Source organism: Lytechinus variegatus, chromosome 2 (genome assembly GCF_018143015.1).
Source record: "Lytechinus variegatus isolate NC3 chromosome 2, Lvar_3.0, whole genome shotgun sequence".
Classification (NCBI taxonomy): Eukaryota; Metazoa; Echinodermata; class Echinoidea; order Temnopleuroida; family Toxopneustidae; genus Lytechinus; species Lytechinus variegatus.
The window spans coordinates 67,685,768-67,700,070 of record NC_054741.1 but is presented as its reverse complement, the minus strand read 5'-3'; the positions used below and the strand labels follow the sequence as shown (position 1 = coordinate 67,700,070).

At 36.3% G+C, this 14,303-nt stretch overlaps 1 protein-coding gene across 4 annotated transcripts; it reads right to left on the bottom strand.

Moving 5' to 3' along the window:
* Nucleotides 1–1,228: 1,228 nt before the first annotated feature.
* Nucleotides 1,229–8,985, bottom strand: LOC121408749 (probable uridine nucleosidase 2). Of its 4 annotated transcripts, none has more exons than XM_041600370.1 (6): nucleotides 8,947–8,985; nucleotides 5,414–5,615; nucleotides 4,676–4,976; nucleotides 3,957–4,093; nucleotides 2,985–3,077; nucleotides 1,229–2,058 (listed from the first exon to the last, which is right to left on the bottom strand). In XM_041600370.1, the coding sequence occupies exons 2-6, from the start codon at nucleotides 5,603–5,605 to the stop codon at nucleotides 1,789–1,791; spliced, it is 993 nt and encodes a 330-aa protein (XP_041456304.1). In that variant the 5' UTR covers nucleotides 5,606–5,615; nucleotides 8,947–8,985; the 3' UTR covers nucleotides 1,229–1,788. The 4 variants fall into 4 exon arrangements, with proteins under 4 accessions (XP_041456304.1, XP_041456305.1, XP_041456303.1 ...); XM_041600371.1 differs by lacking the exon at nucleotides 8,947–8,985 and adding an exon at nucleotides 8,692–8,711; XM_041600369.1 differs by lacking the exon at nucleotides 8,947–8,985 and adding an exon at nucleotides 7,463–7,494.
* Nucleotides 8,986–14,303: the final 5,318 nt, after the last annotated feature.

The following is a 14,303-nucleotide window of genomic DNA, read 5'->3' as shown; positions in this document are numbered from 1 at the left end:
GGGGGCACAATACCAAATGTCCCCCTCCTATTTTTGGTCTTTCATTATGGAAAAAATACATCACTTCACAATCTAAATAATACATGTATTTTTTAATAAATGACCTTACATTTTGGGTGAAAACCTTTTTTTTGGGGGGGGGCTTGTCAAATTTTGTTAGGGTTAAAATGACCTAACATTATTTTAGGGTGAAAACCTTTTGTGTTTTTTTTGCTTGTCAAATTTTCCGGGCCCTGGTCTCCCCTACCTTTGGGGGCAGATTTCCGCCCATGTCAACTCACCTATTAAATATTTGTGACGACATGCATATCACCATTTACATAATATATCGCTGAAATTTAGAATTAAATAACTTGACTATTTTTTTTATCAGATTTTCATTTATTTATTTAGAAAAATGCATTTGATATAAATATTTTCAGCCCGGAGTAACCCAAAGCAAGCTGCGTATCTGAATAAACATGCGTGCGCGTGTTTAGAGATATAGACCTAGCATCTGGGCATTCTAAATACATTTTATATTATAAAGTGCGAGCAGAAAATATTTGAATAATCCGATCTGAAAAGGGGTGAATTTAAACACTATTTTAAGTACTGTGTCAGAAAATTCTGAAGGGGGGGTCTACAAACCTTTGCTCATTTTCATTACATTTCTGTCATTTACCACTAGCTTTCCAGGAGGTGCTGCCTATGGAAGATGACACATGCAGCACCCCCAAATTTGGGGGTGCTTCATCCCAGCACCCCCGCTTCCCAGGGCCATGGGGCAGGGCGAAAAAGACTGAAACTAATTTGTATTAGAACTTGTATTGTCTGACTCGTAATTGTTTATACAAAACACGGTCGGTCGGGCGTGCGCACACTTGATTCGACACAAAACCTGAAAGTTTCATGTCCAGCCACACCCATGTTCCTCCCAGCTATCGAGTAGTGTGTACATGTAAACTATATACGTATCGCGCGCGACCACGTCTGTATCAGAACACGGGAGCTTGATTGAGTTGTGTTACAGGAGGGATGTTATTGGAATATGTGAAAGACTATGTAAATGATTTGCAATTTGTGTATGTGATAATTATGTACATTATAACATATTAAAAAAATACAGGGGGAATCTGATTTCGTGGGGGTGCTGCCTATGGAAAATAATACACGCAGCACCCCCAAGGAAATTTTTGGGGGTGCTTCAGCACCCCCAGCACCCCCGCTTCCCAGGTCCCTGATTCGGCAACAACTATTTGACATCACAATGCTTCTCCATAAGAAATTTGGCTTATGTACGTTTTGGATTACTTCAATAAGATGCTCACTATTGAACTGAAATAGGTGAATCTCTTAGCTGATCAAAATACTTAGTAAAATTTATCTACACTGAGTTTGAACAGAATCAAATTAAACGACCACCACAGTGTTTACATGTACAGAAAATTGATTTACCAAATGATTCTGGTAAAGCTTAATGTGTCATTGCTGAGAAATCAACAACAAAAGCATGGTATTCCACCCAAATGCTGGGTACTTTTCCAAGCAACAACAATGCACTGCCCCACATGTGCTTATCTGTGTTTGGGATCTCCAGTGTGGTAACGTTTCAGTATAGGTTTCATGATTACACAGTTAGGTTTGCATACAATATACCAGATTGAGATCCACCATGATATACAATTAACCTTGATTTTACGGACGTTCCATGAAATAAATGTTTGCTATTACTATATTCCCTTACCTTTAATCCAAGTTTTGAATGAAATACAGCCATATGTCTACATACAATACATACCTAAAACATCATGCTTCAAGTGAAAGTAGACTGACCTCTTTGAATTTCTCAAAGTCAACTTCAGTTATAATGTCTGTGGGTGTGACTCCCTTCAATGATTGGTCAACAGAGCCTCTATCTATGACCAAGTGACCTCTGCTAGACACACCCGATGTCTCTACTGAACAGCGGAAGTGGTCAAACTTGGTGATCAATTCCGGTCTAATGGTCAGTGCTACAGCAAGCTGATCACAGGCTGGAAACAAACCTACCAATCCTCCAGTACACATGGCAGGATCCTACATGGTATAACAAAATAATTAATAATCTGGTAATGGTGATAAAAAGAGTGAGAATAAATATTAATGATGAGTGGAAAGCCTCTGGCAGTGACACCTGGGGACCTTTTCATAAAGCTATTTGTAAGTGAAGAGGGACTTTAAGAACGACTGGTGATCCCTTCTTAAGCGCTAAATAATCACCAATGAACATCAATGGTTAATATCATTTACCATAGAAAAGGATCACCAGTCGTTATTAAAGTCGCTCTTAACTAACGAACAGCTTTATGAAACACCCACCAGGGTTACACAATGCAATATAGCAGCAATGTTGCCTTTCATAAAGAGAAAAACAAGTGATAATCATAATGAAAATAACAATAATAATAAAAATAAAGATAACAATAATAAAAGTAATAATAAAAATGATAAGAATATTGATAGTAATGATGACAATACTCATAAAAACTAGAAATATCATTGAAGGGGATTGAATACCCTTGCTGTTCATAATGGCCTTACAATGTATGTTGCTAACGTGGCATCACTGTACCTGAAAAAGTTTTCTGTCTTGAAAGCATTATAAGTCACTCTTTATGTGTGCTAGGTCTCTTTGAGAACTTGGCAAAAAATAAGGTAAAGTAAATAGATTAAAAAAAAAAGCAACCGACCAACCAATTTATAAACACTAGAAAAATCATTAAAGGAGATTGAATACCCTTGACCATACAATCATTCCTGTGTCCCTCCTGACATATAGTAAATTCACATCACGGATCTTTACATTATGAAATGTATCAGAGATTACACAAATAATGGAATAATATTTATCAGCGCATCATTACACAAGGACATGAATAAAAAAGGATATCTAATTTATAGTTCATTATTGAAAGTACATAACTAAGAGCACTTACTGAAGCAACATTTATAATAAAACTTACATTTTTGCAAACTTCTAGAATATGCTCATGGGTTTCTCTGAGAAATCGGCCAACTCTACAGTCCTCTAAAAACAGTTGTTTGTGCATCCAATCCTTGAAAACAAAATAGATATTTCCCCCTTAAAGTCATGGTAGAATAAAAGCATTATTGCATTTAAATATTGAATTATTAAAAATCTAGTTTCATTTTATAATAGTTATCAGACTAGGGGGTAATTGAGCCTTTTCTGTTCTAGTGTAATTTTTCATGCTACATCCACACTGAGAAAGTGACTCCAGGGGCCCGTTGCAGAAAGAGTTGCAATCTTTGCAACTCTAAAAATCATGCGTGACTTGATTTTCAACCAATCAACAGCGTGCATTTGGGACTTGCGTTTGATTTTTTGACTTGCGTTTAAACGCAACTCTTTCTGCAACAGGCCCCAGTTCAAAAAAAGCTATTACGTTATTACCAATGATACACCCTCGGTCGAACTGGGGCCTGTCTTACAAAGAGTTGCGATTGATTCGATCAATGGCAACTATGGAAAGCCAGCAAAGTCAACATATAAAACGCATGTTTGTTCAAAAATTGTTCTAGATATGAATGTATATCCATAAAGTCATTGATTTCTTGACAATTTGGTGTGTTTTCCTTTTTGAAAATGACCTGTAGACAAAATGATTACACTGATAGATTTCCATAGAGTTACAATTGATTGGATCAATCGTAACTCTTTGTACAACAGGGCCCTGGACTCCCTTTTGTTTGTGTGTCTGTATCATTACCATATTGTGTAAAAGTATGGTAATGTATGTGGACTCCATTGCCCTCACACCTGTGCTCTTTTTTCAGCTCCTTGTATGGTATATTAGAATATAACATCTGATATTTGTTATCAACTTTTCCCACTATGTCTCATGGGAAACTGACTCAGCATTTTTGTGGAAGGTACTGAAATGCATGGATGAAATGGAAATGAGAAGACTTACAATATTCCAGGCATATTTCATTGTGAGTTCCCAAGATACGAGTATCTTTCGGCAGGTGAACTCATGTAGCACCACTTTGGCTGCTTCAGGGTCGGCACAAAAGTTGAACTCAGCACATGGGGTAATGTTCCCTCGTCCTGTAACAGTAAAGTAAATACATGGGACTGGTATACTTTTCACCTAACATGAAAGCATGTCTTATACTGGGGTTTGTGCCTTAAGTGTCTAAATGGACGGTCACATCCGTAGAAACCACATGCTCACAAAGACTACTTTCTCTTTTTTCATTTGTATGGGCTTATAAATGAAATAGTTGTCATCTAAATGACCCCCATAATTACATGTACTAGAGATCTTTTAGACATGTTGATATTCCCAAATATATGTGTGCACATCCCCCTGCCAAAGTAACAGATGTATTCAGCATACTTTTCATAAGGTGTCTTGAACAGAAAGTGATGACAATCTGTGTACGAAACATAATTGAAGACACTGTCAGTGATTACATTCAGAGATAAGTTACAGAATTATGTATGCTATGATAATATTAAGATCATATCCTACATAAGTTGAATCCTGAATGCCGCTTCTTGTCAGTAATTTTTACTGACAAATTTGCTCTGAGCCAACTGAATGCCAGGATTTTAGTAGCTTATAACAAAAAGTACATTAAGTATCATTTTACGAAAGCAGGCTCATTGCAAAGAATCAAGTTTTACCTTCCGAGTCTCCACCCATGATGATAAGTTTTTTGATCTTGGATGAAAAGTTTGGATCTATCCTCGTGGCCAGTGCGAGGTTGGTTAGGGGTCCAATGGCAGCGATGCTTATCTGGCCGGGATATTGGTTGACTAGCTTCACTAGTGCCAAACAGGCGGCTTCATCTTTCAGGAATTCATGTTGTGGGTCATCCAATCGCTTGGTGTTACCTAAGCCATCCTCTCCATGCACATTGAAACGATGAATGGGGAAACCAGCCAGTGGTCGAGCGGCACCCAGGTAAATGGGACACTTTGCTTTCTGAGTGACAATGAAGTAAACAAAAAAAAATGCAGAGGAATAGATACACTGAGTTTTTCTGTCTCTCACTTTGCTCGATCCTGTCATTCAGGTAGGATCAGCTCTCAAGCTTGCCATTACTTAATAACAGAGCTGCCAACCTGAACAAGACATTTCAGTATTTTTAAAGCTGAAAATCAGTATTTTGGCAAGGAAATCAGTATTTTCAAAGAAATACCATAGGACAACACATAAAACTGAAACTTGATATATCAGTATTTTGCATAAAACATCAGTATTCTTCTCATTTTTCAGTACTAAATACTGAAAATCCGTACTACTTGGCAGCTCTGAAATAAGTGTTTCACTACTGACTTAGAATTTCCATCAAGACTCAAGAAACGGGGTTGTTGAAAATGAATGAGAAAATTAAACTTTGCATAAAGTTGATTACATACCCGAAGTTTGTCTGAAGTGTTGACCGTGATTAGAACATTCTGAGCGACTTGATCAACATCCACGTTTCCTACGACACACGTAATGGCCAAAACCTCGACATGCGCTGCGGCAGCAGCAATGAGTATACCGTGACAGTCATCTGTTCCACCGTCTGTATCAATGATGAGAAGTTCCTCCGAACCATCAGCCATTTTACATGCACTGAAGAATATAAATACAAAATTAACAATCAATTTTTACTTAGATCTGACTGTAGAAAAAAATTGTTGCTTTTTTTAAGGAGAGGGTGGCAGAATAAAAGAGGGATACCAGGGGAGCGTTTCATGAAAGGACTTGTCAGACGTTTTATCCGACAAGTCCCATTTTATCCGACAGTTACCAAAGTAACTTTGCTTATCAGCCAATCAAAATCAAGGAAAGATGTCAGATCTGACAACATGTCAGACAAAAATGTTGATGAAACGCTCCCCAGGTGTAGGGAAGGTGAAAATTATAATTGTCCATTTTCAAGCTTTTTTTTTTTTATATTTAGAAAGCATATTATTATGGTTAAAATGGTACACTGCATAGGTATTCTTCTACAAATGGGCTGAGCCACTTCTGATTACAGCATGAAATTATGTGACGCACACCGACACAGCAAAAACAAAGTTACCGGTAATTTCTGATAATTCTGAACATACATTATCAACATTTCCCACTCACTTGGAGACAATTTAGTTTTTCCATTATCCAGACTTCGGAACAGAGCTAGAAGTTGGGTTAAAGTTTAAATGCATGGCATGCCAAGGCAAAACTCAGAATTTGGAGACAGCCTGCCTAATAACTGAGAAACACAATCAACTCCATACATCAGACTTGAAATCACCCAATATCCTTCGAAGAACATGCATATATATGCACACTATCAAATCTAATGTTAATCTTTGTAAATCAGCCGGGGTTTCATTCTTAATGAGTGCACGTCCAAAACTGAAAAAAAACCCTATAAAAAGGTTTTATTGGTCACGCATGTGTACAGCTACACCTACAGCAATTAACCCCCGGCCCCCCCCCGGACACTCAAGGGTTCATTACCATCCTACCTGTGGGGAATCGACAGTTAGGACTACGGTATGCCCATGCTGTATGGCAGTGAGTCCAAACTTTGCGCGTGTCCATTCTTCACGGACGGTCATTATCTAAAAAACTAGCCAATATTCTTAAAATCTTACATCATCAACGTGAAAAGCGTCCTAAAATTACCCTTTGGTGAAAGTTTCTTTAGGATGAGTTCAGTATTCATGAAAATATTGGCAAAAGATCGGCAAATTTGTCACCGCTAGCGCCCGTTTTGAAGAAATCAACAAGCATCACGATATCACCATTTTGCAAGCAGAAATCATCAAAAATGTGAGTTAAATGTGGTACTAACCGATTCTATAGCATTTTGCCATCAATCTGATATAAATATTTCACTTTTTGAGCTTGAGTTTTTGTTTATATCTCCACAAAAGCTTTGATGCGCGAAGTTAGGTCACACTTTTTCCGAACGTTTTCCAGCACAGCCCGCATTCGCCGATCGGAATAGAATTTGGAGACCCCACCGATCATACACATCACACAATTTAAAAAATCATTAAAATATCACTTTTGTGACCAAAAATACTAATTTCCACACAATTTTTATTTTTTGTTAGGAACTTGGGTTTAATTTTTGCATTCACCAGAGCGCTCGAAAACTTGAATTTTGGGCATATTTTTGTGTACGCCCTCTATTGGTGGAAAGTAATAGTCATTTTTTCAATCTCTATTTTTAATTAAGAAAAAAATAATTCAAAGAATCAAATTTACTTAAGAGCCAAGTTATATAATCAATAGCTGTAATGGAAACTGACAGTGTAAAAAATCAAGCATTTGTCCCCCCAAAAGAGAAAATAAGCCAAACATTACCAACCTTATTTCACCACACAGGGAGCAGTAACACTAACAGAGAACAAGGTAAACTTGTTGAAGTTGTTCATTGAATGAGTGCCCCCGCCCCGGGAGAACTTTCTGTTTTTACTTACTGTACCAAATCTGTCATGTGTTTTTTGTGATTGCGGCCTCAGTCAAGTACGACTATAGACCCTACTCTAATAAGAGGACTCTCCTGAACCAGAGAAGAGGAGAAGAAGTCCAGCAGAATTGGTCGGCTTATTGACATCAAACTCTAGACCACTCATTCAATGAACAAGGTTATGATATAACCTTGTTCTCAGTTACATCCATGTGTGGCAAAATGAGGGTGGCAATGTTTGGCTTATTTTCTCCTTTTTTATGGGACAAATGCTTGATTTTCTTACACTGTCAGTTTTCATTACAGCTAGTCATCATACAACTTGGCTCTTAGTCTTAGGTAAATTTGATTTTTTCAATTATTTTTTTCTTAATTAAAAATAGAGAGTGAAAATGGAAATATTCTTGCCACATTACTTTTCACTCATAGAGGGCGTACACAAAAATATGCCCAAAATTCAAGTTTTTTTATTCACCAGGCTGGTGAATAAAAAAATTATTCCCAAGTTACTTATGAAAAATAAATTGCAACTGTATGGAAATTAATAATTTTGGTCACAAAAGTGATATTTTATTGATTCTTTAAAGTGTGTGCTCAATACAGCATTGGCATACCATAGTCCTACCCACTCATTCAATGAACAAGCCTACAAGGTTATAATATAACCTTGTTCTCAGTTATATCTCCATGTGTGGCAAAATAAGGGTGGCAATGTTTGGCTTATTTTCTCTTTTTCTTTGGGGCAAATGCTTGATTTTTTACACTGACAGTTTCCATTACACCTATTATTCATACAACTTGGCTCTTATTTAAATTTGATTCTTTCAATCATTTTTTTCTTAATAAAAATAGAGATCAAAAAATGAAAATTTTCTTGCCATATTACTTTCCACCAATAGAGGGCGTACACAGATATATGCCCAAAATTCAAGTTTTTGAGCGCTCTGGTGAATGAAAAAATTATTCCCAACTTACTAATGAAAAATAAATTGCAACTGTATGGAAATTAGTAATTTTGGTCACAAAAGTGATATTTTAATGATTTTTTAAAGTGTGTGCTCTGTACAACATTGGCATACGCATACTCCAGACCAAAAGCTTCGGTCTCTGTTTTGTTGGTTGTTCAGCTGAACTCCGTTGGCTTCACTCACCAAATACAGTATGAGGAGAAATTTAAAAAAAAATGTTAAAAAACTCCTCGAAACAGACGGCTGCCAGCTGTCTAAACCATAGTCCTACCTCTAGATTCCCCACAGGCAGGGTGGTAGCAGTGAACAAGTGCTCTCGACTAGCACTGCCACTAGGCAGCCTCGCCGCGCCGCCGACGCTTCGGCGGAGTTAACACTGGAGATCCGAGACTACTGACTAGATCGATCAGGTGCAGATTCATCTAGCTATAGCTATAATTACTATTTTAATTCTTGTTTTTGAAAATCTTATCTCAATGAAAAAAAAATCAGTAAGTTATGGAAATATGCAGAAATAGTCACATACCGATTGTAAGTTGAGTGACAAATTTCGACAGTAAACTCGGCTCAGCCTCAGGTCAGCGAGTGCGATGTAAATTGCTTCCAAAATTAAAACAAACCCCGCCCCCTTTTCAGCTAGCTTATTAGCGCATGTATGGGGTCGATCTTAAAAAAAGGTCGACATCGACAGGTTCCACCAAGTACCACCCCACACTTTATAATTAATGATGAAGATCCATTGCTGCTGCATAGCCCATACATAGGGAGTTCCAGGTGGGGGTCCAAGGGGACGCAGCCCCCTATTTGCGGCGCAAAAAAGCCGGGAGAAGGAGAAATGGAGGGATTGAGAGAAAAAAAAATCTAATTTTCCGTTGTGATCTAAGCAAGGATCTAAGTCAATACTATATGTGCAATTTCTTCTGCTGAAAATTCGAGTTTCATTTTAGGTTTAGCAAGAGATACATCATGTTCATGGTTACAAAATAAAAAACTGCTGGATGTGAAAAAAATTCAGCTCGCGCTCGCATGAATTCCATCAGTACCAAAATAGTGCTTCGAATGGGCCCTATATATTATAAACTCTAACAGTAGGTCGGTGAATGATCTAAGTTTTTCAACTGAACTCGCGCTTATTCTGTTCATATTGACAAAAAGTGCTAAAAATCAGTTCAAGGTCGGAGTATCACAAAATTTCTGCTCGCTCTTCGCGCTCGCATGAGATGTCTGTTTATGATTACCAAAAGTGCTAGATCGAAACTTTGGGTCAGCCCAACAAGAATTTTAAGCTCGCGCTTCGCGCTCACATCAGTTGTTCACTTAATTTTAAATACTCATCCTGCTCATGTTTACAAAAATGCTAAACCAATCAATTTTCAAGTTTCAAATGCATAAATCCCCCTCCCCAAGGGAAAAATATGAGAAATATGAGCTCGCGCTTGCATTCTCGGGCCTAATGACATTGATCTTCTTTACCTTGTTTCAAAGAATAAAGCTAAAATGTGAATAAACCCGTTAGTCTTAAGTGTAGGACTTTATACCCCCTTAAAAAAACACACAAGAAAAAAATCAACTTTTAACGGCCGATCGGGAAAACTATGAAAATATTTTTATACACCCCCTCCCTATTGGCAAAAGCTGGATCCGCCGCCCCCACTGCAGATCATATGGTTTTTTTTACCATGGGTTTACCTAAATTACATCTATTCCAGTAACTTTGCAGTGAAATCGTTAAAGGATATCAGCATGCTTATTTCAGTTTTTATGAATTACAGATTTTCATGACGAGTCATCGGGACTATTATTCAGATTCAGATTTATTTCCAACAGAAATGACATAAATGCTGATACAAATTATTTTCATACTTTATAACAAATATTTGCGATACAAATCATTGTCATTATAATCATATAAAAAAACATCCATGATAAGATATAAAGATATCTACAAAATATGATGCATTTAGTAGACAAATTGTAATATATAATTTAAATAGAAAAAAGGTATCTGTGGAAATGGGAGATTCACTAAAAAGAAGGGGAGAGAGGGAGAGAGAGAGAGGGGGGGGGAGACGCAATGGTTGTTATTTGCCTACGGAGACTTGCTGAATAGAATAAAAAACAAACAAAAAAGCAAAAACAAAACAAAAAACAACAAGATAACCCACAGAACAAGACAAAACCAATAAAGAGTAAAATACCACGAAGAAAAACAAAAACAGGACGACAAAATGAAAATAAACATAAATAGAAACAGGACGAATTGCGACCGAAAATAGAGAATAAAACAAAATGATAGAGACTTATGAAAATAACTTGGTGTCTGAGAGGGGGTGATAACGAGCGGGAATTAGTAATGAAGACCTCGGTAGGATTTAAGTAAGAATTTTTTTAGTTTTCTTTTAAAAGAGTGGATGGAAGGGCTGTTTTTTATTGTCGAGGGAGTTCCAAAAACTATAGGCCAGGCCATGATGTGAATAAGGCCTATATTGAATTACTCTATTATTTCTATTCCCTTTGTGTATATTATACACAAACTATCATGTCTACTCTCCAAGTATTTCAGGATTTTTCTTTAAATCTTTCTTTATTCAAAGATATTAATGGTGCGGGGGGGGGGTATATCCGCCATGACTGTGATTTAACAAAATGTCTTGGTTTTTTGAGTTGTCATAATAAGGTAGCCTACATACCGGTCATGTTGGCTCAGTGGTAGAGCGTCCGCCTCATGAACGGGAGGTCTAGGGTTCGATCCCTGGCCGAGTCATACCAAAGACTTATAAAAATGGGACCTTCTGCCTTCTTGCTTGGCGCTCAGCATTTAGATTGGAGAAGGGTAATAATAACATATTATGTTATGCAGGGCCCGCTGGAAGAGCAGTCTTATGATTGAAGTGGCTACCCTGGGTAAATAAAACGTTATTATTATTATTATTATTATTGTTCAAATCCCATTCGGTGTAATCACGGAATGGGTGTAATAGGTATATGTATAGGCTAATTATATAAATTTGTCACTCTGAATCTGACCGGGTGGTGCTTCATTAATGATCTAGACAATGCAGGAAAAAATGAGCGTGTAATATAGATTTAGATATACCCATCCTTCATTCTTACTTGACAATATTATATAAAGGAATAATTTAGTAGTTTTCATATTTGTGCTGATACAACCATATTCAAACCCAATTTGTATATTGATGATTGCTATTAATCTTTATAAGGCTCTCAGTTTTTTTTAATAACAATTTGATATATCAAAAAAGTAGTAATGAAAAAAAAAAGAAATATGCTATCAGTAAAATTATACTTAAACAAGTCCCGGAAGCTGTATGAAAACAAAATGATATAACCGCCTTAACAATGTGTGAAATTATGAAAACACAAAGTAGGAATTATGGGCGAATGAATTTGTTTGTCGATCTGTTTAATCTGGAGTACCCATAGGAGATGACAAGCGCCATCATTGACCAAACTTGTTTAAAAGTAATAGGAATTATGTTTGATTTCACATCATGCATAAAATATGAATAAAAATGCTTATAAATAAACTATTAAAAGTATTATGGGAGGGTTGTAGGTAGGTATTCCTTATCAATTAATGCGACGTTAATGAATGAATAGACAAAATTAAGAAAATAAGGAGGGAACAGAGAAAGAGAGGGGGGGGTCATGTCGTCCCGCCCCATGTCAAAATGCACTGTTGTCTATCATTATTTTCAGACGATGCCAATGATTTAAGCTTTCAATTACAAATAACATTTCAAACACATGGTGTAGGCAAATATAAATACCATTTGGTAAACATTGCTTATTGCGATGGCTGGACTCAGTTGCGGATCCAGAATGAACAAGTGAAAGGGGAATGGGCATTTGTCCGTAATATTTTGTTCCTTCCAAACAACAAAAAAAGATAAATAATTGTCACCACCATAGAAGCAAATGCAAAAAAAGTAATTGACAAGCTAAATAAAGGTGATTGATATCCCTCAACAATCACCCAAAACTCATTGTTTACAATCATATTGTTTGTGTTTTTAATATCTCCTATATTTTGGAGTTTAATGGTTAACATTTGCCACGTTTATTAAGTGTTTAGTAATCTTTTGATCAATCCCCCCCCCCGTTTCATGAAATGACAGATAAGCGTTACTGTTTGAAAAAAGGTAAATCCGAGATAATCGAATATTAACATCAAAGTTCCAAATACCATATTCTGTAGCATATATTATGGAATATGTTGACGTATTAAAAGAGAAAATGTTAGTATTTCTGATTATCGAAGCTAAACTGTTCTTGACTAATGCATTTTTCTATATTTGTGTTAAACTCACCTGTTAGTTCGTGAAAATATATAAAAAATGTGATAGTCGATAAACCTTAAAATATGATAATCTTCCCGGTTTGAACCATATTCCAAAGTAATGATGATGATAATAATAATAAAGTGAGCATAAAAGAATGATAAAAATAGACATCCTGCATGGTCACTTCATTGCTTGTCGATTGGTAAATTTCGTCTTTAACAAATTCATATTACCCACAGCTGTAGTTTGAATAATAATAATGTTCGCTTGATTAATTGTATTTATTCGCTTTTTCATTTCAAAGTAAAAAAAAACAACAAAAAAAAACATAATAAGTAAAATGTAAATTATGAAATATAGAAATGAAAAAAAAAATAAAATGAAACAATAGACGAACGACAGCGATAAATGAGTAACCAAACTTTAATAGATATTGCGATAACTTTAATCCCTAAAATGAAGTGTATCTATTTTGAGTGTACTTGTGGGAATAATCATTCTTAAAGAATGATTCGCTTTCAGATCAGATGTTCGTGTACTGCTTAGTGTTACTGAATAGATCGTCACGTTTACATAAAATACACATAATTCCCAGCCTGTAAAGATTTCTGATGCTCTCTAATATGTAAAGCTGTAATTCGGAGCATCTGACGGCTTTTCGTATAGCTGATGCTATCGGCAAAGGAAGGAAAGATGAAAAGGTCAGAGTAGGTTAATGGTCGGTACTAGCGCCTTTCGACAAAAGACCCCAAGCAATACTTTTCATCGATATTTTGGTCTCATCATATATCCATCCTATTCAACGAACATGGAAGAGGAAGAAAAAAGACAAATGCGCATCGACGTCAAGGAAATTATAGAGAAGTTAGGCGTTTAACATAATGGCAAGAATATATTGAAGGGATATTGACAAAACAAAAATAGAAATGATAACATAGATTAGAGAGTCTGAGTGTGTGGGGGTGTGTGAGGGTGATGGGAGAAGTGTGTATTATAGATTGGTGTGATGGGGAATGTGTTGCGTGAAGGTGTGCGGGTGTGTAAGTGTGCGTTGAACGATTACAGCGAGAGAACGATAGATGGATATCCTAGGTGTGCACATGTAAGGTGTGTGTGCCTGGATGGGTGCGTGAGGGTTTGTGTGTGGGTGTGTTGTGCTGGCATGGGTGTTTACATAGATCCAATCAAGTAAATAATATACAAAACTTAAAAACCTAGCCACAATAGATGTACTAGTTAGTTACATACGTAAGTTTCAAACTTTGATATAGACATCGCCATAACTTATTATCTAGTAAGCGTTAAAAAAAAACACCCAGACACAATTTAATAGGATGTTTTTTTCCAAAATAAGTTAAAATTTACCAGAGTCGTTTAAAACCTTGAATCTTATCTTCTGCGTATATATTGTTCTTTTTTCTTTTTTTTATACCTGATTGACAAATTAAATTCAGGCATATTATAATTATACACAATTTAATCTTTTCAATATCACTTTTTACAAAAAAAATATACCTGTATATAAGAATGAGAACATTGATGAAAATAGTGATATCAGACAGGTGAACTAACACTGTCA